We start from the raw sequence: 26,301 nt of genomic DNA, 5'->3' as shown, positions 1-26,301 counted from the left end.
GAGAAAAATAAAAATTGCTAGTTTGTTATAAATGGCCAGTCCTTTTTAAAATAAGGTTAATGGAATCTTATTTAGCACTGACAATTTGTTCCAGTTTTTTTTTTTAAAGCAGTTAACTGCAAGTGTTAATTTCTACACATGATACATGAGTGTTGCTACACTCAATTACAATTAAGGATGCAGTATATCACCTACAAATCCCATCAGAGATGCTATTACAGTAACAGTAAAAATATACATTTGTATTCTACCACAACACCCATTTAAAAGTTAGTTTCCTACATGCTACCTTTGGCCTATAAAGTTTAAAAGGACTTCAAATTAATTTTTGTTATTTACGATTTCACTAATTTAGGACTTCACTTAGAAATATTGCTTATTTTCTGTTAACAGTCTGAGATAAACTCTGAACATATTTAATAAATTACATATGATTAACAATCATATTTGGCACCTAGATATACATATTTAAATCCTAACACATCAAGTTTATCCTAACAAACAAATTTTACAGAACACAGTAATAAAGTAAATATTTGAGAGATAATACTGCATCTTTAACAGTAACTGTGTACTTCTGTTTAAATGTAGAATGTATAGAAAATCTGTTGTGAATGAAGTATGCACAGTTTATCAACTTTTTTTAAAAAAAACAAAAACAAAAAACAAAAACCAAAAAAATAAAACCAAAAGCTCTTGAGGTGTTTTCTTTTTTAGCTTTCATGTCCTGCAGAAAGAAAGGAAAGAAATGTGAATGTCCAGAAGCTGTCACTCAACCCTTACTTAAAGTAACAACTGTGTGCAGTAGATTAACATAATCCATACCCACAACATAAGAAGTGTGAATAAGACTTTCAGGAAATTTATAAATTTTTCTTTGTGCAAAACAAGAAGGCAGAAAAATTACACCTTTTGAGCTATCAAGATGATGTTTACATCTAATGCAAAGACCACCCTGTCACTGTGCAGTGTACTAAAACTTTCAGCACACATTAGTTATTTATTAAAAAATCTAAAAAACTGGAATGCTTTTTTGCAAGTTGGTACCTAAATATCTCAGATATTTACTAATCTGAAGAAATTCTCCAAAACTAACGCTAGAATTCTCGAATAACTCTTCTTGATGTTAAAAAAAAAAAAAGTATTCAGTAGTAAAAATTACACTTTAATATCTTCAGATGCTTTATGATCATCCCACATTTTAGTAACTGACAACAATTTATAAGAGTGTAAGAGTGTTATTGAAAAATCGGCTTTCAGTTTACTGTATCACCACCTTGGAACTAGTTGGCTTCTTACATTTACAAAGATAAGACTGCAGCAACAACTCTTATGACTTTTTTTCCGTATCAGCTGCATAGTTTACATAAAATGTAAAATGCCCAAGGGTACACTGGAATAAAAAATAATTTGCAATCTTATTGCCACATTTAACTACCAGATTATTTTTTTCAGGAGATATGTAGGTTGCAAGTCTATAAGAAAGGTATACACGAGGTGCATACATAAATACAGAAAAACAAATACAATTACAAAACATGTAATACATACGGTCAACAAGAGATTGGCATGAAGCTTCTCAAAACTTATACATTTTGGGTAGACAGTACATTCAGATTTCACTATTTCACTGGTCAAAAAGAGCCATCTTAAGAAACACTAATGCAAAAGCTTATGAAGAGTTAATGAAGAATTTAGGTTATGACTCACTTTGTGATGAACTGGCAGGTGACAGGGCAGCTGGAGAAAGCATGCTAACTTGACTGAGATCCATGGATGACTTCCGAGAAAGACTTGGTGGCTTAGAAGCAGGAGGAGGAGTTGGAGATTTAAGAAAGCTGCTGACCTGTTGTGGTGTAAAATAGTTACCTAGAAGAAAAATACAGAAGTTGTTTCCTAGATTTACAATTTAAAATTCTGAGTAAATCAAAATATGAGTAACTGGATTATGGTCATCTGTTGTTTCTTACTCTAGATTACAAAAAACTAAGGAATGTAATACCTGAGGAACTATTTCCTGAGCTTGAGGGAAGTTTGATGGGTGGAGGTCGATGTTTTACTCCCTTCCCCAGTACTGAAGACTGAACTGACAGGGTCTCAGGCTGCTAAGACAGTGACATTAAGCATACTCATTAAAATTAAGGTCAAATCAGAAATTCACAAATTAGTAACACTATTATAACTCCTGGATGAAAACACGGTTTAAAAAACTGCAATGTACTTTCAATGGTTATAGATTGGGTATTACAGGTGTTTCAAAAAAATGTAATTTCACATAAGGAGATCCATGAGATAACTTACAGTGTACACAGGATGAAGGAAAGATTTCTGAGTAACAAGGTGGGGAGAAAGTTTGAGGCAGAAGAGCAGAGTAAGATGACAGCAAAGCTTCACCCTTAAATCGTCTCCAGAAAAATAGTAACTGTTGACGCCAGGTGGGTGATTAGTATACACAGATGTTCATTACACTTTTTGCTCTACCTCTGTGTACACTTGAAAGTTTCAATCATAAAAAGTTAAGTAATAAAAAGAAAATTAAAAGTAAAACCAAAACTAAACAATACCCCTATCCCTCATAAAACAGCCCTTAACATTTCTCAGATTCCTTGAGAACAATTAGGCAGAAAAAAGTAACAGCACAAAAAAAGCTAAGCAAACACACTTCTGTTTCCTTCCCTGGCGAAGGCTGACTCAAGCTCGCTGAGCCACTGGAGCTGTGCGACATCTTCACTGGACATTTGGCTTCGTTCTGGACCAGTTCCTGGTACTGACTGACTACTCTGAAATATTAGGGGGAAAACAGGTAATGATTAGCTAACTCTATTTTAAACATAAATTTACTACATAGGAAATGAATAGTAACTGTTAATGAAACAAGTTCTATCAAAAATAACACAAAAATTAAAATTAGACAATTTATCTTTGATAAAAGCACATTCTTCTAATATTTTCAACGACAAGCTAATGCTGAAAACATTCTGCTAATTAACAATCTAAAGATACTTTCAGTATCTTGTCTCTAATACAGAAATTACAGGGATTATTTCACCAATAAGTAGCCAAAAGAACTACCCATTGACTCTCACTTATATTCTGATTAAACTGTTACCTAGAAATCATTTTCCTTAGCTACTGTAGATATATCTAACTTCTCTTATTTAAAATAAAGCTACATTTTAAACATTATCCTTTTAATTGTTATTTTCCTAATTCTATTTAAAAATCCTAGTAATACCTAGGCATAATTAAAATCAAAGCTTTGACTTCGAATGGAGTAGTCTCTACCCTACAAGAGTGAAGTTTATCATATCCATCCAGATCACAAATAAAGATGCAAATATTTTTACCTCTCAGCATCAGTCTTTGATCCAATAATGAACCTAAATTGTTTTTAAAAAAAGAAAAGTATTAGATAGACTTGTTTTAAGAAGCCCTGAGATTACTTTTGAAGACTTCCATATTTTAGTGACAGTAATTTTATACATTGAATTAAAATCTACCAGATATCATGAAAACAAAAATTTTAAAATACATTAAAAAATAGGAAGCAATGACCAAGTTTTGCATGCATTACAAAATAATTCTGTGAATAAGTTGGCTGATTTAATTTAAAGGAGATTTACTTTGGCAGAAAACCTATGTTTCAAAACAAAATCTGGGCTGAAAGCTACCAAGTGCTATACACCCTTACAAGTGTCTGTCCTACAGCAATATTCACTGAACTACCGTGTACAAGGCCTTTGGCCTTCCTCTCACTTTAACCTTTGATTTTGGAAGACATTATTAATGTCTACATAGCAGGACCTCAGAATATATTTTAGACAAGGAAGATGGTTTATCGCCAATTTAAATAAAAAGTCTTTATCAAGTCTTAAAAGAGTTTGACATTTATATGATTTCTTAACATATTAAAATAGTGAGTTTGTTTATTTTTTAGTTACCAATTTGAATGATCATCTGTGGAGAAGCTGAAATATAAAATGTAAAAAAAAAAGAAAAAACTTGGTTAATGCAGCTCAAACTTTGACTTCATAGCTATTAAATCAAGTAATTTATGAATATGGGAGAAGGACTAGAAGGTAATAAACCATGCAGCATTTCTGCAGCAACGTCCTGATGTAAAAGGCAAAAAATTCAATTCTCTTCTTGTCAAACAAATCTAATCAGTTGGCTTTTTGAACAATTTTTTTTTTTTTAATGAGAGAACATATATGCCCTTGTGTTTGAGAAAAGTTAGTAACTATTTAAAATGACCAATGTGTACCTTTAAACGGAAGACTACAAAATACAGCTAATCAAAATATCTGATTTTTCTACTTAGCATACAAAAATAAAAACTGCTAATGTGAAAAAATTAGCTGAGGATTCCCTGACTGCTGTTTCCTCCCATTGACTTTTACTTAGGTATTGGTGAGGTTACTCTTTAAAATCCATTTTTCTGCTGTAGTTTCAATTAGTATTTTGTAAGGATTTAACATAGAGCTGGCTGGCCCCTGCTTTTTTCTGCTGAGGTTCTCTTTATTTTTCCTTCTTTTCAAAACAGCATCGACTTGATTAAAAAGCAGAACTAATAATAAAACTAACAAGGAAACAAAACTAAATACTGGTACCTTGTAGTAAATACATGTAGCCCATAAGTTTAGGAATATCAACTTCAGTTGGCCCTCTATATCTGCGGATTCTGCATCCCCAGATTCAACCACCATGGATTGAAAATACTTGGGGGGAAAACATTCCAGAGAAGTCCCAAAAAGCAAAACTTGAATTTGCCACGAGCTGACAACTATTTACGTAACATTTAAATTGTATTTATTACTTATTTACATAGCATTTACACTGTATTAGGTATTATAAGTAACCCAGATAAAGTACGTGGGAGGGATGTACAGAGGTTGCAAACACGACACCATTTTGATATAAGAGACTTGACATCTGCAGATTTTGGTATCCAAGGGGGTCCTGGAACCAATCCCCTGTGGATACCAAGGGACAACTATATATGTATTTCTAGAGCCAGTAACTACATTAAGCACTGAGTCTGTGTCCTTACAGGCAGTGCTGAAATATCAAGCATTTTTAACAGCTTTTACATTTAATTTACAGTAAACTTGCTTCCCATTTAAACAAATTATTGCCTGGAAGCACTTCATGCTCACAGAGAGGTTAAAGTCATAAGTGGCAACACATAAATATACCAAGAGGGATATCACGGGCATATCTTTCAAAGCAAATATAAGAATAATTTACAGCACAGGTTTTTTTTTTTTTTTTTTTAATTATTATTTTAAAGAACTCTTGGACAGCATGGTTAACAATTTAAGTTTACTTAGGTCTGCTGCCAAATCTAACTGGAGTATTTAACTAACAAAACAGGGAAACTTTTATTCACTAATAGTTCATCAGTAGTTGCTAAATACATTCTGATGGCTTATTTTGTCAACTGCCTGTATTTAACAGAACTCACTGGGATGGAGACATCTGACTGTCATTCTCTTCATCTTCTTTACATGGCTGTATTTTACCATAGTAAAGTGGATCACCAAGTGACTGCAAAATGGTCAGCTTTGTTTTCTGATATGGATTACCAGCTTCACATTCAAATATATAGTCATCTTTTACATCCTGAAAAAGACCGAGCATCCCAAGTAAAAACCTTCGCCAGTAAATACATAGTCAAAATTAACACAAATCAGGAGTAAATAACACACTAACTTGCAGCTTGCAATAAAAAGACACATGGAACATAGTCCTTAGACCTATTTAAAAGAAAAAAGCCTAAGGGAAAGAAGCCCAGGATTCTTTTTTCAACATGGTACTTTGGGAACAAGAGTTTCAATGGGATATTAAGTTAACGAAGCCCTAGTGAAATGTCAGAATTTCATATACTGAACATATGAATGCAAATATTAAATACTAAAAGGATAAAACTTTCAAAAGCAAACCTGTTTCTATTTGTCATTAGTCTTTTTGCTACTGCACATACCAAATGTCTCTCATGGGACTTCCCTGGTGGTCCTGTGGTAAAGAATCCGCCTTCCAATGCAGGGAATGCGGGTTTGATCCCTGGTTGGGGAACTAAGATCCTACATGTTACGGGGCAACTAAGCCCGTGTGCCACAACTACTGAGCCCGCATGCTACAAACTACAGAGCCCACGCGCTCTAACTACAGAACCCACGCACCACAACTAGAGCGAGAAAACCCGCACGCCGCAACTAGAGAGAAGCCCGTGTGCTGCAACGAAAGATCCTGCATGCCACAATGAAGATCCCGTGTGTTGCCAACTAAGACCCGACACAGCCAAAAAGAAATTAAAAAAAAAAAACAAACAACTCTCATTTCACTCCTAGATTCACATAATTAATTATGCCTATTAATTATGCCACATAATTAAATATGCCTTTAAGAAGTCACTGCAATTAGAGAAACATACACAAAACATTTCTCTGTAAAGATATCCCTAGAATAACTTACTAATTATTAATTTGAAACAGAAAACAAATCAGAACTACCAATAGGGTACCAAAACAAAAGTAAAAATGCAGTTATGCATTAAAATTGTCCTTAGAATGGAAACCGTATTTTATGAAAAACAAAACTAAATCGTTGTTCCTTTTTTTAATTCACTGAACTCCCAGAAAGTTCTTAAAAAAAACAAACAAAAGAAGATTCCAAAATAAAGGCTACTGTACTTTATGTCTAATAAATTCAGATCCCAGATTAGAAACAGCATCATTAGAAATGGAGACTGCAATGGTTACTTACATGGGCTGGCCAGACTGTTGGTTGTGAGTCATCAGATTTGATAGATTTTTCCACTTTGGCATATTTTTCCACCTAAGCAATCAAATCAAGAGACATCAGATATAATGAAATCAGTATTATGACCAAAGAGAAAAACCTAAGTAACTTAACACAATACACTGAAACGGGGCAGGACCCTTCCCCAACACCCCCCCCCCCGCCGCCCCCCTGCTTTTGTCTGTGGAAAAACTTTAGCCAAAGAATAAGTTTAATCAGAGAATTGAGAAAACGCAGAAACAAAGGAAAACAGTCAAGGAGACCAAATAATAATAGTTTAGTCATGGAACAAAGTCAAGGACCTTTAGTTCCTCCTCAAGGGCTACAGATAATACTCTGAGCCCTATCCTGTGAGCGGTCTTGTAGATACTGTAACCCCACCAGGTAGAAGAAGTTAACTACATGATGACCAGGCTGTAGCCATGACATAAGCTGCCACGATTCCGAGAACTGACCTCAAAGAACTGGGAACAAACTGACCCTAGAAGTGAAGATTAACTGTCCCTACAACAATCGAGATGATGCTGGTCAGACCACTGATGACCTATTTCAAGACGATTGTCAGAGCTGCCTGTACTGTTTCTGCAGGTAGCCCCCCCTCCCTCCGTGTACAGAAGCTCTTGCTCCCTGATTGTCAGGAGGGGGAGTCGGCATTTGGACAGGCGTCTGGTCACCCCCACAGCTGCTGGCATCCAAAATAAAGCAAACTTTCCGTTCCACCAACCTGGCCTCTTTACTGGCTTCTGAGTGGTGAGCAGCCGGACCCCACTTTCGGTTACTATACTTTTTAGCACAAGAATTCCTGAATCGCTAATAACACCAACTACTTATGCTTAAGTAGTTTAAAATTCTCCTGATATATATTCAATTAGACCAACTGGTTTTTACAAACAAAAGGAAATGAGAATCTCTTTTGCCATTAAATGAATGTAATAAACACAGCTGCTGTTTTGGACAGTGCCTCTTCTTCATGCTCCGTAAGGTGATATCACATTTGACTTTTAGGAAAACTGGGATGTCAGAGAGGTGATTAGGACCAGGATCTGGATCATTTCCTTTGGCTGGGTCTTTAATGGAAGAGGAATTGTCATGTAACAGTGTGGACAAAACTAGGAAGAGACTAGGGAAGTTACATTAAAATTGGTAAAAATTTTTGTAAATCTTTTCCATTTTCTAGTCAGACTTGAACCGTATATTCCATGTATCTCCTAGCAGTCTGTGTGAACCAAAAGTTCTCATCTTCCTGGTAACCATGATTCTAAGAGTAACAGATTCACTTGGGCATCTGGTAAAAATTCAGATTCCCATATCCCTCCCCTGGAGACCTGATTCAGTAAGCAGGTCTGAAGTGAGGGTTTAAATGTGTATGTTTAACTGGTATCCTAGATGCTTCAACTGATCGAGTTAGGCTGAGAAACTTTTTATTAAGGCATGGTCTGTGGACTCCAGTGCCACCAACCTAGGAGCTTTTCAGTATTATAGGATCTCAGGCCCTAGCCCAGACTTGTTGAACTGGAACCTGCATTTTAACAAGCAACCCATGTGATTCTTACGTACATTAAAGTTTGGGAAGCCCTGCTTAAATATCCAGACTGCCCTCCGAAGCTAAATTCCGCACTTTGGTATTTACACTAAACATCTCTTCTCAGGCCACGTTCCTTGAGGGGCGCATAAGTTACTGAAAGATGATGTGGCTTACTCTCTTGAGCTGCATGTACAGTGTAGTTCTGATGCTTCTGACAGTTTTTTAAAAATCAAAGGTAGTAAGAATTATACATGTGCTAGCCTGGGAAGGATGCACAGAGCAAACATCTGTAAAAATAACTGACCAATTCTAAAGAATTGAGTGAATAATAAAAATAGGAGAAATGGGGAAACAAAAGAAATATGGGACCTCCCATCAAAAGATCTCTTTCCTGGGCTTCCCTGGTGGCGCAGTGGTTGAGAATCTGCCTGCCAATGCAGGGGACACGGGTTCGAGCCCTGGTCTGGGAGGATACCACATGCCGCGGAGCAACTGGGTCCGTGAGCCACAACTACTGAGCCTGCGCGTCTGGAGCCTGTGCTCCGCAACAAGAGAGGCCGCGATAGTGAGAGGCCCGCGCACCGCGATGAAGAGTGGCCCCCGCTTGCCGCAACTGGAGACAGCCCTAGCACAGAAACGAAGACCCAGTACAGCCATAAATTAATTAATTAATTAAAAAAAAAAAATCTCTTTCCTGTCTTTGCTCATTTATACTTCATGCGTTTCATGGGCCAGCAAAGAATACCACCCAAGGTTCCTAATCTTGGGTACTGCTCCAATATTATTAATTTTTAAATTTAGCCAGTGAGAAAAGAAGCATTATCAGGAAATTATGATGAAATATTATGAAAAAAATCAGAGTCATTTTATGCATATTATGTAATATGTACCATCTTTTTACACATTTTGAAATACTTTGGTTATTATTCCTGCTCTAAACACAGACATATATTAAGGAGTTACATTTTTAGACAAGTTAATGTGAAAGAAGAATAGCTTCTGAAAATGAGCAATTGACTTAAGAAGAGTCTTAGCACAAATAGAGAGAATGAACTAGTGGTTACCAGTGGGGAAAAGGAAGGGGGAAGGGGCAATATAGGGCTAATGGGGAAAAAAAGGGTTATTATGGGATTATATAAAATCACATGTGTGAAACTTTTGAAAACTGTAAAGCACTACACAATTTAAAGAATCTTTCATTCAATAAAATAAATAAATAAAATAAAAAAAGAAGTAGTAAGAGTCTTTGTTTTCCCAAAGTTTAAGCTACCATTAGTCAAACTTAGGAACCTTACATGAAAGGACGTGCAATTCATGCACTGACTTACATCCACTTCAGAAGGTATGGCCAAATTACAGGGACTCCGTTTCCACATATCTACACACTAAAAAATTAAAAAGAGTATAAATAAATACACTGAACACTGAAAATAAGGCAAGGCATTTGGCATAATATATATATATATATATATATATATATATATATATATATATATATTTAAAAATATATACTTACGTTTCCTGCTTTAGAAATTTTGAGGTCATAATGCTGACCTGCTTTTCTTTCCTTTCTCTTTTGTAAGAAATCAAGTAATTTTAGCTGAGGAGGAGGTGGACAATGAGACAGATCCTGCTGCCGATTCAGAGAGGACCTGGAATATCTCTTGAAACACCTGAAATATTAAGAGATTAGAACTACACAAAGCTAATACAAGAAACCCAGAATAAACATGGTTTAAATTAGTAGGTGTGGGGCTTCCCTAGTGGCGCAGTGGTTGAGAATCTGCCTGCGAATGCCGGGGACATGGGTTCGAGCCCTGGTCTGGGAAGATCCCACATGCCACAGAGCGGCTGGGCCGGTGAGCCACAACTACTGAGCCTGCGCGTCTGGAGCCTGTGCTCCGCAATGGGAGAGGCCGCGGCAGTGAGAGGCCCGCGCACTGCGATGAAGAGTGGCCCCCGCTCGCCAAAACTGGAGAAAGCCCTCGCACAGAAACGAAGACCCAACACAGCCAAAAATAAATAAATAAATAAATTTATAAATTAGTAGGTGTTAAATGTGTAATTAAATCACAAATATCTGTAGAACACTGTCACTTGCCAAGGAATGTTCTAGGCACTGGTGAAATAAAAATGGACAAGACTAACAAAATTCCTGCTACCACGGAGCTGACAGTCCAGAAGTGAAGACATACATATACAAGTAAACAGGTCAGATCATTCCAGATAACAATAAGCAGTAGGAGAAAAACCAGGGTACTGTGGTGAATACGTGAGAGAGGGCAACATTAGGGAAGGGAAGGACTCTGAAGAAATGATGCGTGAGCTGAGACATGACAAGAAGGAACAAGCTGTGGAAAGATCAGGGAAGGAACAGTTGAAGCAGAGAGAGAGAATTTTAAAAGGTGCTGAGGCAGGAACAAAGTTGGCTTATTTTTAAAACAGAAAAATGTAGGTAGGACTAGAGCATCAGGGTCCACACAATGGGAGATGAGGTCAAAGAGCAAGGCAGGGGCCTTGCAGATGAATGATAATGCGTTTAGACTGAATGTGAAGTACAATGGGATGGTTTTAGAGGAATTTAATCAAGTGGTGGCATGGTCGGCTTTGAGGTTTTCAAAACATTACTGTGGTTTGCTTACATGGCGAACAGACCAGAAGCGAGCGAAGGTGAAGTAGGAAGACCAGTTAGGAAGGATTTTATTGCAGAAGTTAAGATGAAGATGATGGTGGCTTGGCTTAAGGCACTGGCAGTAGGCGTGGAGAGATGTGGACAGAGATACTAGGAGACTTTACAGGACTGCTAATAGATACTATATGGACTTATTTCACTGTTTCCAAAGCCGCACCTTTTCCCCAGAATATATTATTTCAGTAGTAAAGCAGGGAATTTAGAAAATGGGTAGGTTATTTCAGCCCCTTCAAACTTGAAGAAGATCCAAAGTGGGCAACTCAAACAATTATGCGAAGATAACTTAATGATGAGCCTACTATAACTGTAGACCAAATTAATATGCATTCTTTTACTTTATTAACTAGAAGAGATAGCTAAAACATTCTAAGACAAATTACCATGTTATAAAAAGGCATTTAGTTAGAAACTGACTTCTCAAACTGTGATCATTTTCCCAGATCTCTAAAAGAAGTTATAAGTTGTATCTTTAAAGGTAATATTAACAAAAATTCAACTGGTATTAGCAAGTGATAAATTATTCTTTCTGCTCATACCTGTCTCTTCTCAGAATTTCTATCTTTTTGGTGAACAAACTCTGAATTTATAGGTAGTTTGTTCTTCAAAAGAATGCAGAAAATGCATCACTTCAATATAAAGCAGAGTACATATTAAAAAAATCCTAATTCTTACACAATAAAAGTATTTAAAGACAATTAAAAATCCAATTTTAAAAAATCAAGGACTTCCCTGGTGACACAGTGGTTAAGACTCCACACTCCCAATGCAGGGGGCCCAGGTCTGATCCCTCGTCAGGAAACTACATCCCACATGCATGCTGCAACCAAGAGTGTGCATGCCACAACTAAGGAGCCCGCGTGGTGCAACTAAGCAGCTGGTGAGCCGCAACCAAGGAGCCGGCGAGCCACAACTAAGACCCAGCACAACCAAATAAATAAACAAATAAATGTTAAAAAAAAAAAAAAATCAGAGCACTTTTATTCTTTAAAGGGAAAAGATACCATAAATGGCAAAATTTAGAGGTACCGCTCTAGCTCTCTTTTGGTTTATCCTTCCACAAAGGTAATTACCGTTTCATTGGGCGCGTGTTCATCTTTTGCTTGTTATAGAGCAGCCTGTTTGCAGTGCAGGTTACAGCTACAGAAGGATCAAGACACAGTGGTTCAGCTGTAGCTAGAATCAGTTGGCTCTCAAGCAAAAGTTTGTCTTCCTGAAATATGTAAGAGCATATATCAATAACAGATTTAAGATTTTCAAATCATACGTATCACTTAATCTAGAGATATTCCTTGGAATATTTCTGCTAAGGAATACAGTAAAATACAGTATTTCAAGTTCCAACCTAAGTGTGTAAACTTTAGAAACTTGACAGCATAATGAAACTACGAATGGAAATTCAGTAATTGGTACAAGGTGGTCAAATTATAAGAATGCCTATCCATTAGCCCCACAAATATTTACTAAGCACCTACAATGTGTAAGACACTGTTCTAGATGGGGGGAATAAATCATGAAGAAAACAGATAAAATCCTCTGTCCCCACAAAGCTTACAGGACCAAGATAGATGATAGCACTTTCACTAACTGAGATAACAGTCTCATTCTATACTCAGCTTAACTTCATTACAAGAATAAAAATGACTCCACTAATACTGTATAAACTATATACACCAATTCCAAAGTTTATACAGGCTTTTTACCAGTATCATTTAACTTACTTTACTGAATCCTATTTTTTCTTTTTCTTTTGCTTAAACTCTGAAATATTTTAATGGCTATTAACTAAATTTTTAAAAAGTCAAATGAATCAATTAATTACTGCTGAATAAAAAATTTTGCAAAAAAGAAACATTGCTTCTTTCACTAGGTCTATTCAACTTATTATGGAAATTTTCAAAAATACACAAAACAGAAATATAATGACACCCACGTACCAACACCCAATTTTATTTAACAACCGCCCCTCTTTTTTTTTGTTTTTCTTTGTTTTCCTGGAGTAATTTTAAATACATTTTCGACATTGTATTATTTCACCTGAAAAATCCTTCAGGACACACTGCTAACTGCTAAGGACCTCTAATATCCAGTCTAGATAAATTCCCATTATCTCAAAAGTGTATTCTTAGTTGGTTTGTTTGAATTTGAACTCAAACAAGGCCTACACGTTGCATTCGGTTTTTATCTCTCGAACATTTTTTAAAAAATATTCTGTAACGATCATCTCTTCCCCCATCTTTTTTTCTTTTCTCATGCAACTGATTTGTTGGGATTTGAGCAACTGCTTCCCCAGGGGATCATTTAACTGGGTCTGGCTGGTTGCTTCCTCATCCATGTCATTTAATGGTTTCTCTTACTCCATAAATTACTTTTAAACTGTTGGTTAGATGTAGAGGCTTGATTTAAATTAAGGTTCTATTTTTTAAACAAGAGCTCTCCAACAGTACTACTGTATACTTTCTCGTCCGCCACGCAAGGAGGCACACAAGGATTGACTGTCCCACTTTTACACCAGAGGGTTTAGTCAGACTATAGGTTTTTCACATCTAAGAAATACAGCCATCTAGATTCATTAATTCATTAAGACTTCCAAGTTGATGACATTTTAAAAAGTCTATCATTTCTTTTACACTTGTTAGCTGAAATTTTTCTAAGGAATTTTCCTTGAAAAGGCAGAATAAAGGCTTTGGTCTCTCCCATTATTTACCAATCTTCAGAGTAAGAAATCAATGCCCTAAGAACCTCCAATGATGACCAGTGAGTTTGTTTTTGAATATTCTTTGAATAGCTTTTAACCTTCTTGTAAACAAGATTACAGCCCAAACTACAACACAACACTTGATAGTTATTGATGAACTGAATCTTATTTTATAATCATATTTCACAGCTAGAATAATTCTCATTAATATTTTCTTTAGTTTAACTACACCTCTTTACAGTAACAGAAAAATAAGTGAACACTCTTGTGAGCGGGCACCTCACATATCCTGAGCCAGCACTGGAGGACTAACTGGCTATTCCCCGGGTAAGAGAGGTCCCCTAGGGCTACAACCAGTACGATGGCAAAACGACAGCTAGGTCTGCTTTAAAACCCTAGGTGATAGAAAATCAGCATCTATTTGTATCCACAACAAAACATTCTGTGTGAGAGGGGATACAAAACTATGTTTCACATTGGGAGAGGTCAGCCTCACCCTATTATACGATGCCCTAAAAGCAACTGGGACTGAACTGTTTTAGTTCCTTGAAGGATTACTGCATCTTTGTAGAGACCCTTAACTTCTAAAGCTCATAAATCAATCCCAAACTTTACTCATAAATAAAATTACGAGCAGAAAATATCTTTTGCTTAACTTAGTAAATACTGTTTCATCCTATATATTACTGTTTGGGATTAAAAAACAGAACTAACCTGGGTCCATTTATGGTTATCACTTGTTATTGAATGTACATCACAGATTAAAGTCTAGAATAAATAAAAGTTAAAAAAACACATTAATGTATATAGGCATACAAACATATGAAGACATTTAATAAGTAAAACTCCAAATAAAATCTGAAATAATACTTCTTAATTAAACATTTCTTACCTGCATTGTTGGACGTAAGAGAATGTGCCTACTTTGGTAACCAGGAGATTTCATGTTACTGGACTGCCTGTAGTCACGTATTTCTGCTATGACACATCCACAGTGAAAAATATTAACCTGTTTTGAGTGAAAACATATAAGTAGATGTCATTTTTCAAAAGCCTAAATAAGTGGGTTTATATTGAATGTTTCAGGTTCTTTACATTCTTATGTAATGTTTCTGACCACTCACATACTCTTAAATGGAATTCCTTGGTGGATTTACCACCGTATAAACCCTTTAAAAGCAACTGTTTATGTTCATCATGACTCAAGAAGCAGTTTAACACTGTTTAACTGTTTCCTAGTAATAGAATGACATCTGGCATTTGTATACTGTTAATGTTACAGATCACTGGTATCGCTGTTCTTTTTTTTCTTTTTTTGGCCGTGCCATGAGGCTTGCGGGATCTTAGTCCCCTGACCAGAGATCGAACCCGCATCCCCTGCACTGGGAGTGTGGAGTCTCAACCACTGGACCGCCAGGACGGAAGTCCCTGCTTTTCTTCTTGACACTCACTGGCTCACTGTTGTACTCTGCTAACCTTGTCATTGTTCTAAATTGTCAATAACCATGCCAGAGTTTCAGCTTACAGATACAACTGCTATATTTGCTCTGCTAAAATTTCCAGAAGATAGGCTTTACTAATAAGAGGAAGGAAGCTAACATTAATTCAAATAATAATCTCTGTTAAAGATACCGTTTTTTTGTCCTTTTTCTAAGTCCAAAGGTAAGAATCTCTGTCACTCAAGTCTTGCTAATTATCACTTGCCAGTCGCATATGGTATTGTGTGTTTTCACCATTCTTAACTCTTAGTGGGTACTGTGACCTCCATGTTGTCAGTCATTATTATGCTCATGCTTTTTAACCAACATTTACTGAGCCACTACAATGTGAACTGTGTGTCACGCACTATCCAAGAAGCTTCATAGATAGAGTGGTGAGATACTTGCTCTCAGTGTGGTAAGACAGGCAATAAACATGTAAACAAATAAACAAAGTAACTTGAGAAAGTGAATGCTACAGAGGAAATAAAATAGGGAGGGGCTTAATTTAGACTGTGTACTCAGACAGAACTCTCTGAGGGAGTAATTTTCAGCTGAGACCTGAATCACAATAAAGGGTCAGACATCTGGGACAGATGAGCAGATGAATAAGATAGGTATAAGCTTGGTGTGTTTTAATATGGCAAGAAGCCACAGATGGCTGGAGTGTAGTGAGTGGGGATGAGAACCAGGAGGTGAAGACAAACAGAAAGGCAGGGGTTTTGTACACTGAGAGGACACTGGAGAACTTCAAACAGGGAACTGTGTTGTTGTTGTTTTCTGTTTTTGTTTTGTAAGCTTACTCTGGTTGTCTGTGGAAAACTGATTTCTAGGGTTCTAGAATGAAAACAGGAAGTTCAGGAAGGTAACTATAGAAGGTCATGACCATGTATTTTGAAGGTACAGCTGACACTTGCTGGTGGACTGAATGTGAAAGGTGAGAGTATAGTTATCAGTCAGATTGGAAAGACTGGTAATAGAACTGGTTTGGGAGGTAAAAATAAAAAGCTCCGTTTTGTCATGGTAAGTCTGAAGAACCTAATCTATATCCCAGTAAATATGTATGTTTGGAGCTTGGTGGGATGGTCATTGTAAGAGAGATAAGCAAGGGATTAACTGTCATTTTTTAAAACTCATTAAGCTGTTTGAGATCATCCAGGGAGAGGGTGTTACTAAAGAACAGAATCCCTAGGACTGAACCCTGAACATATTTATGGGGGAACAGAGATGACAGCAAAAAAGACTGAAAGACTAGAGGGAAGAGAAAAACCAGGAAGGTGATGTCTCAGAAGCTGAAAGAAGGGTGTTTCAAGGAGGAAGTAGTTATTTACACTGAACTTTGCTAAGAGACCAAATAAGGTGAGAACAGGAAAGGATTTTCTTAGAAGTTGAGAGATGGTACAATATGCTTATATTCTTTACTAGAGAGAGGAAAATAGATAATAGAAGAGAGGAAGGTTAAAGTTGCAAGACCTTGAGAAGGAGGAGAAGGATCCAGAACATAAAGTGGAGAAGATGCCTTAGGAACAGCTTATTTCATCCATTTTAACAGGAAGGCAGGCAGAAAGTGTGGACAGAGATGTGGGGATGCTGGGAGGAAATGGGAGTTCCCATCTGATGGCTTCTTTTTCCTCAGTAAACTACCATAGTATGGCTGGAAAGCCAAGAAAGTAAGCAGTTTTTTCCATAATTTCTTGATTGTAGCTATAGGGAGATTTCCAGTGGATGAGTTAATTGTTATAGCAATTTTAGAAGAATCAACTAAATCTATACATTTCAGTACAGCCTAAAGAATAAATATTCCACAATAAACCAATTTTCATATAGCTATGTACAATGTCTCATTTCATGTTCCATGCACTAGTGAGAATACAACTAAATACCCTTCATCACAAAACAATATATATCTATCTGGCAAATCTAAGGACATTTTAAAGAGAAAAATTTTGTACCTGAGATTTTTCTAGGAGATCAACCAAAATAGGAGGTAATTCTTCTGCATCCAAGTATTCAAGTAATTCCCCTTCTTCATAAGGCAGTCGAATGGTCTCAGAATCTTAATTTTAAAACATAAAGTTTCAGAAAGTGATCAGCCTCACCAAAAAGCCTAGGTAATAATTTAAGTAACTTCTGATAAAAAATAAAAAGAATAAAGCCAAAAGCTCTCCTAAAGTCCTTCTTTATTTAAGTCTCAAAAATAAATCACCTTATATATTGCTAAAAAACTTGATAAACTGTACACAGTTTTAGAGCAGAAAGGAGAAAACACCTAATATACTATGGAAAAACGTCTGGCACAACAATCACAGTACAAATCACAGTCAGCAGTATAGTAAGCAGAATACGATAAAATTCCAACATCTGTTAACTAAAAAGTTCCTTGAAGATTGCTTAATCTAATCTGGAAGTCAGAGTGATAATATGGTATCACTTCTGAAAAATGACTACTTATAGACCAAAATTCTCTTGGTGTTATACAATTAACAACCAACACAAGAAAAAATTCTTAACTAGGTAAGTTCCTTGTAGAACTCATAGTATCATCACTGTATCAAAATTTAAATGCCTCTTTAGTGAAATCTAAGAGTATTTATATTTTAAAACTCTATTTTCATATTCACATTAATAGGAATAAAATGTTGAAAACTATTCAAAAGGCAGTGAATCTGCTTAACTTTGAAAGCTTCAGACTCAAATTATATTCAAAGCACAGAAGAAAAACGTACCTTAAAACACCTGATGCTATCTTAAATATATAAATAGCAACAGAACGAAAGGAAATTTTGACAAGTATTTTAAAATTATGTCTTTTATAATTTAACTTCAAAGACCTCAGTCAGAATACTTCTCAAATTCCGGAAGGCTAATCATACTAGAGGTAACTTCTAATATTCTAACAAAACACCATAAAGAGAACAATTTGGAATCAAAGTCTTCTTTTATCAAGTCATCACTGATCTGAAGGTTAAGAAGCTACTTCTAAAAGACAGCACATCCCGCCTAGCAGAGGGATTTTCGTGGCTGCTGCCCTCTGGAAGTTCTTACCTGATCCATTTTTTCCCCTGAGCATCAGAGAATATCCCTCATTTCCTGGGTACAGGTTGACCACTAAACATGACAATGTCTCCTGCATAACAAGCTTCTCTAACAAGTTCACATTTCTTCTTAATTTCTGCTTTAAAAAGAGGCAGAGCTCATGAAAATAATCCAGCATAACAAAGAATGCAATCATTTAATAAAATCAGACCTGAGTTAATCTTTGATGCTCCTTCCGCATCTGTGTAAACTTAATTTTGATCTATTACTATGTTTTAGGCAAATGAATTAATATCACAAAGAAAAACTAGTGATCTATACATAAAATAAACACACTTAAATACAAAATATGTACCTGAGTACACAAGTAGCAAATATTAAAAATATTTAAAAAGGAAAACCATTAAATGTAAATATTTTTTAGAAAGATGCTATAATGTATAATTAGTTTCTATTAAGTATAAATCTACATAAATAATTTGGGGCATTTTCTTTGGTTGTACTGTTACAGAGCACATTTCTTAAATATTTTATGGCCTAAATTAGATCCAAACAAGTTCAACAGCTCTAATCAGCTGAAATGTTAAACCCAAAAATATCTAACTGGTTAAAAGGACATAAGTAATTTAAGTAATTTTCTGTAAATTCAATTTAACAGCTCCTTAGAAACCACTTTGCTAAAAAAAACAAAAAACTATCAGGGAACCTAATACACATACATCAAAATCTATTATTTTAGAAATGTATATGATTTAAAATGAAACCCACTTATAGATATAATAAATCCTTTCATCAAATCTTATTTGTGAAAGATATCAGTCAATAGAATATTTTTCATATCAAAAAACAAATCCATTTTGAGTATATTTAACATGCATATATATATATAGTCATATGCAGAAAGAAATTATAAATTCTTGATCTATAGTCACCATAGAATCAAAAAACTGCATTTTGAAAATAAATTTTTAAAAAGCAAAGCAAAGCAACTTTTAACCACATTGATGGGAAGTCAGAAAATGTCTTTCTTAAAGGACCAGACAGTACTTTAGTCTTGTGGGCCATACGGTCTGTGTTGCAACTACTCAACTCTGCTATTTACCTCAAAATCAGCCACATACAAGACATAAATCAAGGGGTGCTGCTGTATTCCAATAAAAGGTCATTTACAAAAACATGTTTGGGCCACATCTGGCCGGTGGACAATGGCTGTCAACCCCAATTTAGAATCTTCATTTATGTATCTCTCCTATCTTAGTTCTGTCTCTGAGGCAATGGATATGCTCATTATACTGACTGGTGACAGTTTATGGGTGTATACTGTGAAAATTAATAAAAGGAAACCTCAACTAAAACTGGAGCGGGGAAGGACTGCAGAGGGAGCTCTCCTGCCCCACCACTCATCGTCAATTACCCCAAACAGGAAGACATCAGTTACTGATCCCACCAGGAAGAGAACTACCTTGAACTCCCAAACAGGAAATGCAACTACTTTACTTCCCCAACTAGGGGAAGGGAGACTTTCTTCTTCCCAGCAACAAGTTCAGTGAATGGGAAAGGACTGCAGGCCAGCCAATGGAAAACACCTGCAGCTCAGCCAACAAAAAGCCGTCATTTCTGGCACTTTTACTTTCCTCCAGTGAACTCTCATTTTTTCCTTGCTGATGATTTTCTTTCCTTGTCCTGCCCTCCTTACAATAAAAGCCTTCCATGTTGTGCAACTCCTCAGAGTATCTCTGCCAGATGAGATATTGCCCAATTCATGAATCGTTTAATAAAGCCAATTAGATCTTCAAATTTATTCAAAATTTTTTTTAATACACATCAAAAGTTATAAAATGTATACTTCAAACATACTCAACTTATTCTATGTCAACTATACCTCAATAGAATTTATGGAAACCATACCATAAGATTTACTCATGGTTTCACAATCATTTTTCTCCTAAAGATTTTAAAGGTTAGATACTACTGGAATTCCACTAATTTTTTGCCTAAGAGGTATTCATTTTTAAAGACAGACAACAGAAGCTCAGTAGAGCCCTTTAAGGCCCTTACGACCTGAGGGTCTGAAAGATATCAAAAAATCAATTTCTATTACATTTCTACTGCCCACACTTTCATGCTAAATAAAAATGAATTAAGTTAACCTGGGCATAAACTAATTTTTCTGACCAAATTCACCTTTTATTATCACATCTAAATTTCCTACATATCCTGTAATAGTTTTAACTTTCCAGTGCAACTCACCACGAAGAAATAGGTTAATTTTCTCCTGTCTTCAGTCTACAAATGACTTCTCAGGAAGAAAAAGATGCAAAAGATAATATCTATGGCGGCTTTGCTTCTTCTGACTCCCCAATGAGATAGTCTGTTACTCCGCAAACATGGTGCCCCTCTGCTACCTAAGCAGGTGACCCCTGCCTGGTGCCAGATTAGCCAGCGCTCTGGTTTAGCTGCAGAACTGGCTAGTCTGGTTAGAAAAGACATCTGTTCACCGACAAAAATACAAATCATTCACATCTAATTCCGTCAAATCTCCTTCTTCCACTACATCTAAAAAGTCGTAATAACATAAAAAATTTATACTTACCTTAACCTCAGGCTCTTTTTCGCATTCTTCAATATATAAATCATAAAGTTTTTGAAATATAGATTTTCTAAAATTTAATAAACAAAGGCAGTATACAAAATAATGTTAATATAATAATCATAAAATAAACATTTTGAATTTTCCTGTAATTTTTCCTCCAATTTCCCAAAAACTGGGGGTGAAGTGGGGCTGGATATGGTAGCTAACATCAACCTAGAAATTTCTAATACAGTTGACCCTTGCACAACACAGGGGTTAATCCTCGTATAACCTGTAGTCGGCCCTCTGTATCCGGGGTTCCTCTGCATCGACAGGTTCAACTAACCACTGACCATGAAGTACAGTAGTGTTTACTACTGAAAAGCATCTGCAAGTAAGTGGACCTGCACAGTTCAAACCCACATTGTTCAAGGGTCAACTGTATATGCAAAGTACCCAGAATATAACATTTCTAGCTCAGTGTCTAGGAAGAATGAAATAAATGATGGCAATCATCATACTTCTGTGAGTCTAAGATATCAATTAATTAAGCATTCATACCTTCCACTAGATAGGTATTTCCTTTTAGGAGGTCTCTGTCGGGCACTTTCAATGACATACTAAAAAACAGAAGTTTAAGAAAACAGCTTGTCTTTTGCATACTGCATGAACAACTGTATTAATAAATCATGTAAGGCTAAAAAGGCTGTTCAGTCACTCAAGTCTCTGATGCATATTAAATCATACCTTTTAGGGAAACCTACTTAATTTCTAAATATATGTTACAAACAAGTGAAATTTAAACTGTACTAAAATTTAGCACAATATTTACTTGCTATATTATAAGCAAAATCATATAGTTTCACCACTGTGATTTCACAGGTTAGCAATATTTTCAATGTTTTATGGTTGTTCAGAATATGCATAGCATACCCAATTACAAGGACTCTATATATTTGAGCTATTTTCCCCTTTAATTGAGCAGTTAGAATATCTGTTAAAACAGAAAACATAATTTTAGAAACTCTATGTCCTTGTTCAAATGTTTATTCCACTGTATTATTCAATTTCTATTCCACAGCATTACTATCTGAGCATTCCAAGCATCAGACGATCCAAACATCATCTGGTAGTTTTTATGTATTTACAGAAAAATTTGCATACTCGTCCTAATATTAACGTACTCCTTTGACAGTCACATACGAAAATCTCTTAAAACTGAGTTCTGTCGATTAAAGACAACACTATTTCAATATGTAACTTAGTCACGCCTCACCTCCGCACGATCCAAAGCTAGTTCTAAAGCTTGTTGCTGTAAAAAGTAAATAGTGTATTTGGTAATATTAGTTATTTTCACACAAACATACTTTAATATACATATAACATTTTCTAATTAAGTGTTTAAATGTGTTTTATTTTCTAAAACAGGTCTAACATTTTTCTTTATTTCTCTCCTCCACCCACCCCACTGTATACTCAAGATATAGCACAAAGAAATTATATGCAGTCTCAGGCACCTGATTATGACCACAAAGTAGTTAAGAAATGCTACTATGATTTTCTCTGGCCATGCTTGTGCAGCTGATACAGGGCTGAGGGTTGGATATGGTAACCACTACCATTTTATAAACATCAACATTTTAAGAGCACCATTCAGGAAAATATACTGGCCATCAGGTATGCAATTAAAGTGAAGCAAAGACTAAAATCCCTTAAGCTGCTAGGAATCCTGAAAACCAAGGGGGTTGTTATGTTGGTACCTAATATCAACTTAGAAATTCCTAATATTATGCAGAGAAACTATAATACAATGTTTCTAGGTCAGTGCCTACCAGAAATAGAATAAATGAAGGCTATGCTTAGCATGTTTTAATGAATTTAAGATACCATCAGTTATATGCCTGAATTATTATTTAACATTAAGAAAAACGTGCTGCCAATTATAACTGTAAGATGTCACTGATTGTAGACACATTATCACTTCAGTAATGAAAACGTAAAAGCAAATGCATCTTAGAAATGATGAAAATATATTATTATTATTACATGTACAATTTGAGATTTACTAGTAGATCCCCATCCTTCATTGATTTCTTAGAGACCCTTATTGTAAGGCAAGAGGGAGAAATAAGAAGGTTAACTGTCTTCCTCATTTGTATAGCATTCTTCTGTAATGATACCCAAGAATAAAAAGTACTAGATTAAAAAAAAAATTAAGCAAATACACCACCAATGATTTCTTTCTAGTTTTGTGGTTTGGGTATCACACAGAGTTATAGCATTTTTCATTCACAATGACAGTCATTTTTAATTTCATTGAGAGGCAAAGAACTTTTATTTTTTATTTACAAGAACCTACATTTTTCTGTTTTATTTTGCAGACTCCAATACTTCAATCTACTAAGTTGCATGGAATAAAAGCTCCTAGCACCCACCAAAATCCCAAGAGGGCAGGGAGAAGAATAAATATTGCCAGACTTTGTAAATCATGAAAAGGTTGAAGTGACCCTGTCCTCCTAGTCCTAAGGACAGAGAATACATGATTACAAAAATAGCTGGCCTTTTTTGTTTTTATTTAATAGATCTTTATTGGCGTATAATTGCTTCACAATACTGTGTTAGTTTCTGTTGTACAGCAAAGTGAATCAGTCATATGCATACATATATCCCCATATCCCCTCCCTCTTGAGCCTCCCTTCCACCCTCCCTATCCCACGTCTTTAGGTCATCGCAAAGCACTGGGCTGATCTCCCTGTGCTATGCTGCTGCTTCCCACTAGCTAAGTATTTTACATTCAGTGTGTATATAAGTCGATGCTACTCTCACTTCGCCCCAGCTTCCCTCTCCCCCTCCCCCCCAACCCATGTCCTCATGTCCATTCTCTACGTCTGCGTCTTTATTCCTGCCCTGCCACTAGGCTCATCAGTACCTTTATTTTTTTAGATTCCATAGATATGTGTTAGCATATTTTATTTGCTTCTCTCTTTCTGACTTACTTCACTCTGTATGACAGACTCTAGGTCCATCCACCTCACTACAAATGACTCAGTTTCGTTTCTTTTTATGGCTGAGTAATATTCCATTGTATATATGTGCCACATCTTCTTTATCCATTCATCTGTCGATGGACACTTAGGTTGCTTCCATGTCCTGGCTATTGTAAACAGTGCTGCAATGAACACTGTGGTACCTGTCTCTTTTTTTTTTTTTTGTGATGTGGACCACTTTTAAAGTCTTTATTGAATTTGTTACAGTACTGCTTCTGTTTTATGTTTTGATTTTTTGGTCCCGAGGCATGTGGGATTCCTAGCTCCCCGACCAGGGATCGAACCTGCATCCCCTGCACTGGAAGGTGAAGTCTTAACCACTGGACTGCCAGGGAAGTCCTTAGCTGGGCTTTTTAAACAGCAATAGAACCCCTACATATCAAGCATCTAAATGGAGTAAGTAAAAAAGTCTAAAATATGCCAGTATTTCAAAAGATTGTTAAAATAAATTTATACCAATTTAATTTATTAAAATATCTTATGGGCAGATTTCAGTGAAACTGTTTCCCAGGATTCAAGATGAGATTCTTGAGAATAAACTATTTTCCAACATAAAAACATAACTTTGAATATATACTCTTGACAAAAACACAAGGTTCTTTTAATTATTTTGGCCATAAAAGCTTCAAGTAAGTTTAGATCAAAAAATTATAATAAACACAATCAAATATATACTCTAGGACAATTTCAAATAGCCAGTCTTCTCAAGTAAATATTTAATCTTCTGATATCAAAACTTTAAAAGCTCCAGTGAGATATACTTGCATATGTAAACACTAGTATCGTTTATTCACTATTGCGTTCAAATACTTAAGAGGGAAGTGATTGGCGAATACGAATGCAAAATATAAGGCAAGGTCAGAACCCCACTGTGACAGCTTTTCTCTAACAGGGCAAGGGTATACACACAAGATCCCAAGAAGAGAAGATATATGTTTTCTGAGGTTTATCCAACATGGTGGTTAGTGTTCATTTATTCTCTGTCAAATGCTGCTGTTTGTTTAGAACAGAAAGTGATTTTTTTCTCCTTTGTCTTTAATTCTTTAATGGCAAGAGTTAAATGCCCAGCACTAAGTATGTTTACTGACTCTAAGTGGTAAGCAGAAATCTGCCATTAGAAGGTTAAAACTAATGCTGCTTAAATGTTATTTGCAGTAAGCAGGTTACATTTGTTGTTAAAAATTTTTTTTAAATCTAAATTAAGAGGAACTTTAAACTATGAGAAACCTATGCCCCCAAAACTATTTGTATTTATACCTATCCTTCTTGCCAATGATTTGGACTACAGTAAAGTAGACAGAAGTAATTATTTTTTAATACTTCCCCAAAATAAGGACAGATAGATTATCTGTGTAATCTGGATATGATTATAACACTGAGTTGAGAGATGAGCCCCCTATTTTGTAGAGAAGATTTTGCATGTGATTGCTAAGTAATTTCCCAGTTAGGGTAACTTGGGCAGCTTACGAGAATATTTCTGTTTCATACAGATACCTTTATGGAGATGAAGGAAGAGAACATTCTAAGAATATTAACATACTAAGCTGTAGCTTACCATTGTGGTATAAAATAGAGGTCCAAAAAGGAGAAAACTTATGTGCGTTGATGAAGTGGGGTGAAAACCGTACCTTTAGAAATCAGTCTTAGAGTACTGAAAAAGCAAAAATAACACAACCCCTATATTAACATAAAGCTCTCAAGAGATATGAGATTACTTAATAATTAACAAGGAAAATTATTTGAGGCATATATATTTCTAAGACCCTTTAAAAATAATTAGTAACAATAAAATTCATTATATGACAATCTATACACTCATTGTTGAAAAGCTGTAACTAGGTAAGGCAAAATACAGTTTGCAAGTTAAAATCATTACTCAGTTTCTTAAAAATGTTTAACACCCAGGAGAGAATGTTTTTTAATTTCTTCTATCATCACAGTTGCTGCTTTCATTGTTACTCTGGATTATTTTAACAGCCTGCCCTCTGGCCTTGGTCACTGCACAGTTCACTTTACAAATCATACATTTCATCATACCTGCTGATAAAAGTCCTCTAATGATATTCCCCCAAATGCCCCAGGCTACATTTTCCAATGCAGCTCTAATTCTTCCAGCCTCTCACCTCTTCAAGCAAACAAGATACACTCCTGAAGAACCTCATTCCTCTAACACACAAGCTCTCATCCTGGCTGCACAAGAGAGTAACCTTGGGAACCTTTAAAAAGTGGGATACCCGTGCTCCACCCTCCAGAGATTCTCATTAATTGGTCTGGAGTAGGGTCCAGGGATCTCCATTTTTGGAACTCCCTAGGTGATTCAAAGGGGCTGCCATTTGAACTCGACTGCTATATCCTCTCTGCCTCCCACAGAAATGGTATGTTTGCTCTGAGAGTGATGCTAAATAAAGCTTATTTTTAATCTAATTCTTTACCTAACTCCTTGTAACCACCCCTG

At 35.8% G+C, this 26,301-nt stretch overlaps 1 protein-coding gene across 17 annotated transcripts in view; it reads right to left on the bottom strand.

Moving 5' to 3' along the window:
* The window catches only part of SUPT20H (SPT20 homolog, SAGA complex component), a 39,509-nt gene that overhangs the window by 11,732 nt on the left and 1,476 nt on the right, over nucleotides 1-26,301 (bottom strand). For 6 of the 17 annotated variants that reach the window (XM_057532643.1, XM_057532641.1, XM_057532651.1 and 3 more), the window contains exons 2-19: nucleotides 25,402-25,497; nucleotides 22,076-22,111; nucleotides 21,361-21,419; nucleotides 20,821-20,887; nucleotides 18,237-18,366; nucleotides 17,144-17,247; nucleotides 14,606-14,722; nucleotides 14,428-14,481; nucleotides 12,089-12,228; nucleotides 9,843-9,999; nucleotides 9,655-9,711; nucleotides 6,766-6,837; nucleotides 5,465-5,622; nucleotides 3,942-3,968; nucleotides 3,348-3,380; nucleotides 2,663-2,780; nucleotides 2,003-2,105; nucleotides 1,711-1,869 (exon numbers count right to left, since the gene is read on the bottom strand). In XM_057532643.1, coding sequence (XP_057388626.1) covers nucleotides 1,711-1,869; nucleotides 2,003-2,105; nucleotides 2,663-2,780; nucleotides 3,348-3,380; nucleotides 3,942-3,968; nucleotides 5,465-5,622; nucleotides 6,766-6,837; nucleotides 9,655-9,711; nucleotides 9,843-9,999; nucleotides 12,089-12,228; nucleotides 14,428-14,481; nucleotides 14,606-14,722; nucleotides 17,144-17,247; nucleotides 18,237-18,366; nucleotides 20,821-20,887; nucleotides 21,361-21,419; nucleotides 22,076-22,111; nucleotides 25,402-25,404 — 1,594 coding nt within the window. In that variant the 5' untranslated portion in view covers nucleotides 25,405-25,497. The remainder of the gene's footprint in view (nucleotides 1-1,710; nucleotides 1,870-2,002; nucleotides 2,106-2,662; nucleotides 2,781-3,347; nucleotides 3,381-3,941; nucleotides 3,969-5,464; nucleotides 5,623-6,765; nucleotides 6,838-9,654; nucleotides 9,712-9,842; nucleotides 10,000-12,088; nucleotides 12,229-14,427; nucleotides 14,482-14,605; nucleotides 14,723-17,143; nucleotides 17,248-18,236; nucleotides 18,367-20,820; nucleotides 20,888-21,360; nucleotides 21,420-22,075; nucleotides 22,112-25,401; nucleotides 25,498-26,301) is intronic. The other 11 variants (XM_057532644.1, XM_007193655.2, XM_007193649.2 and 8 more) reach the window with 6 other exon arrangements.

The sequence above is a fragment of the Balaenoptera acutorostrata genome, chromosome 18 (genome assembly GCF_949987535.1).
Source record: "Balaenoptera acutorostrata chromosome 18, mBalAcu1.1, whole genome shotgun sequence".
NCBI lineage: Eukaryota > Metazoa > Chordata > Mammalia > Artiodactyla > Balaenopteridae > Balaenoptera > Balaenoptera acutorostrata.
The sequence above is the reverse complement of the archived record's forward strand: the minus strand, read 5'-3'. Positions and strand labels throughout refer to the sequence as shown.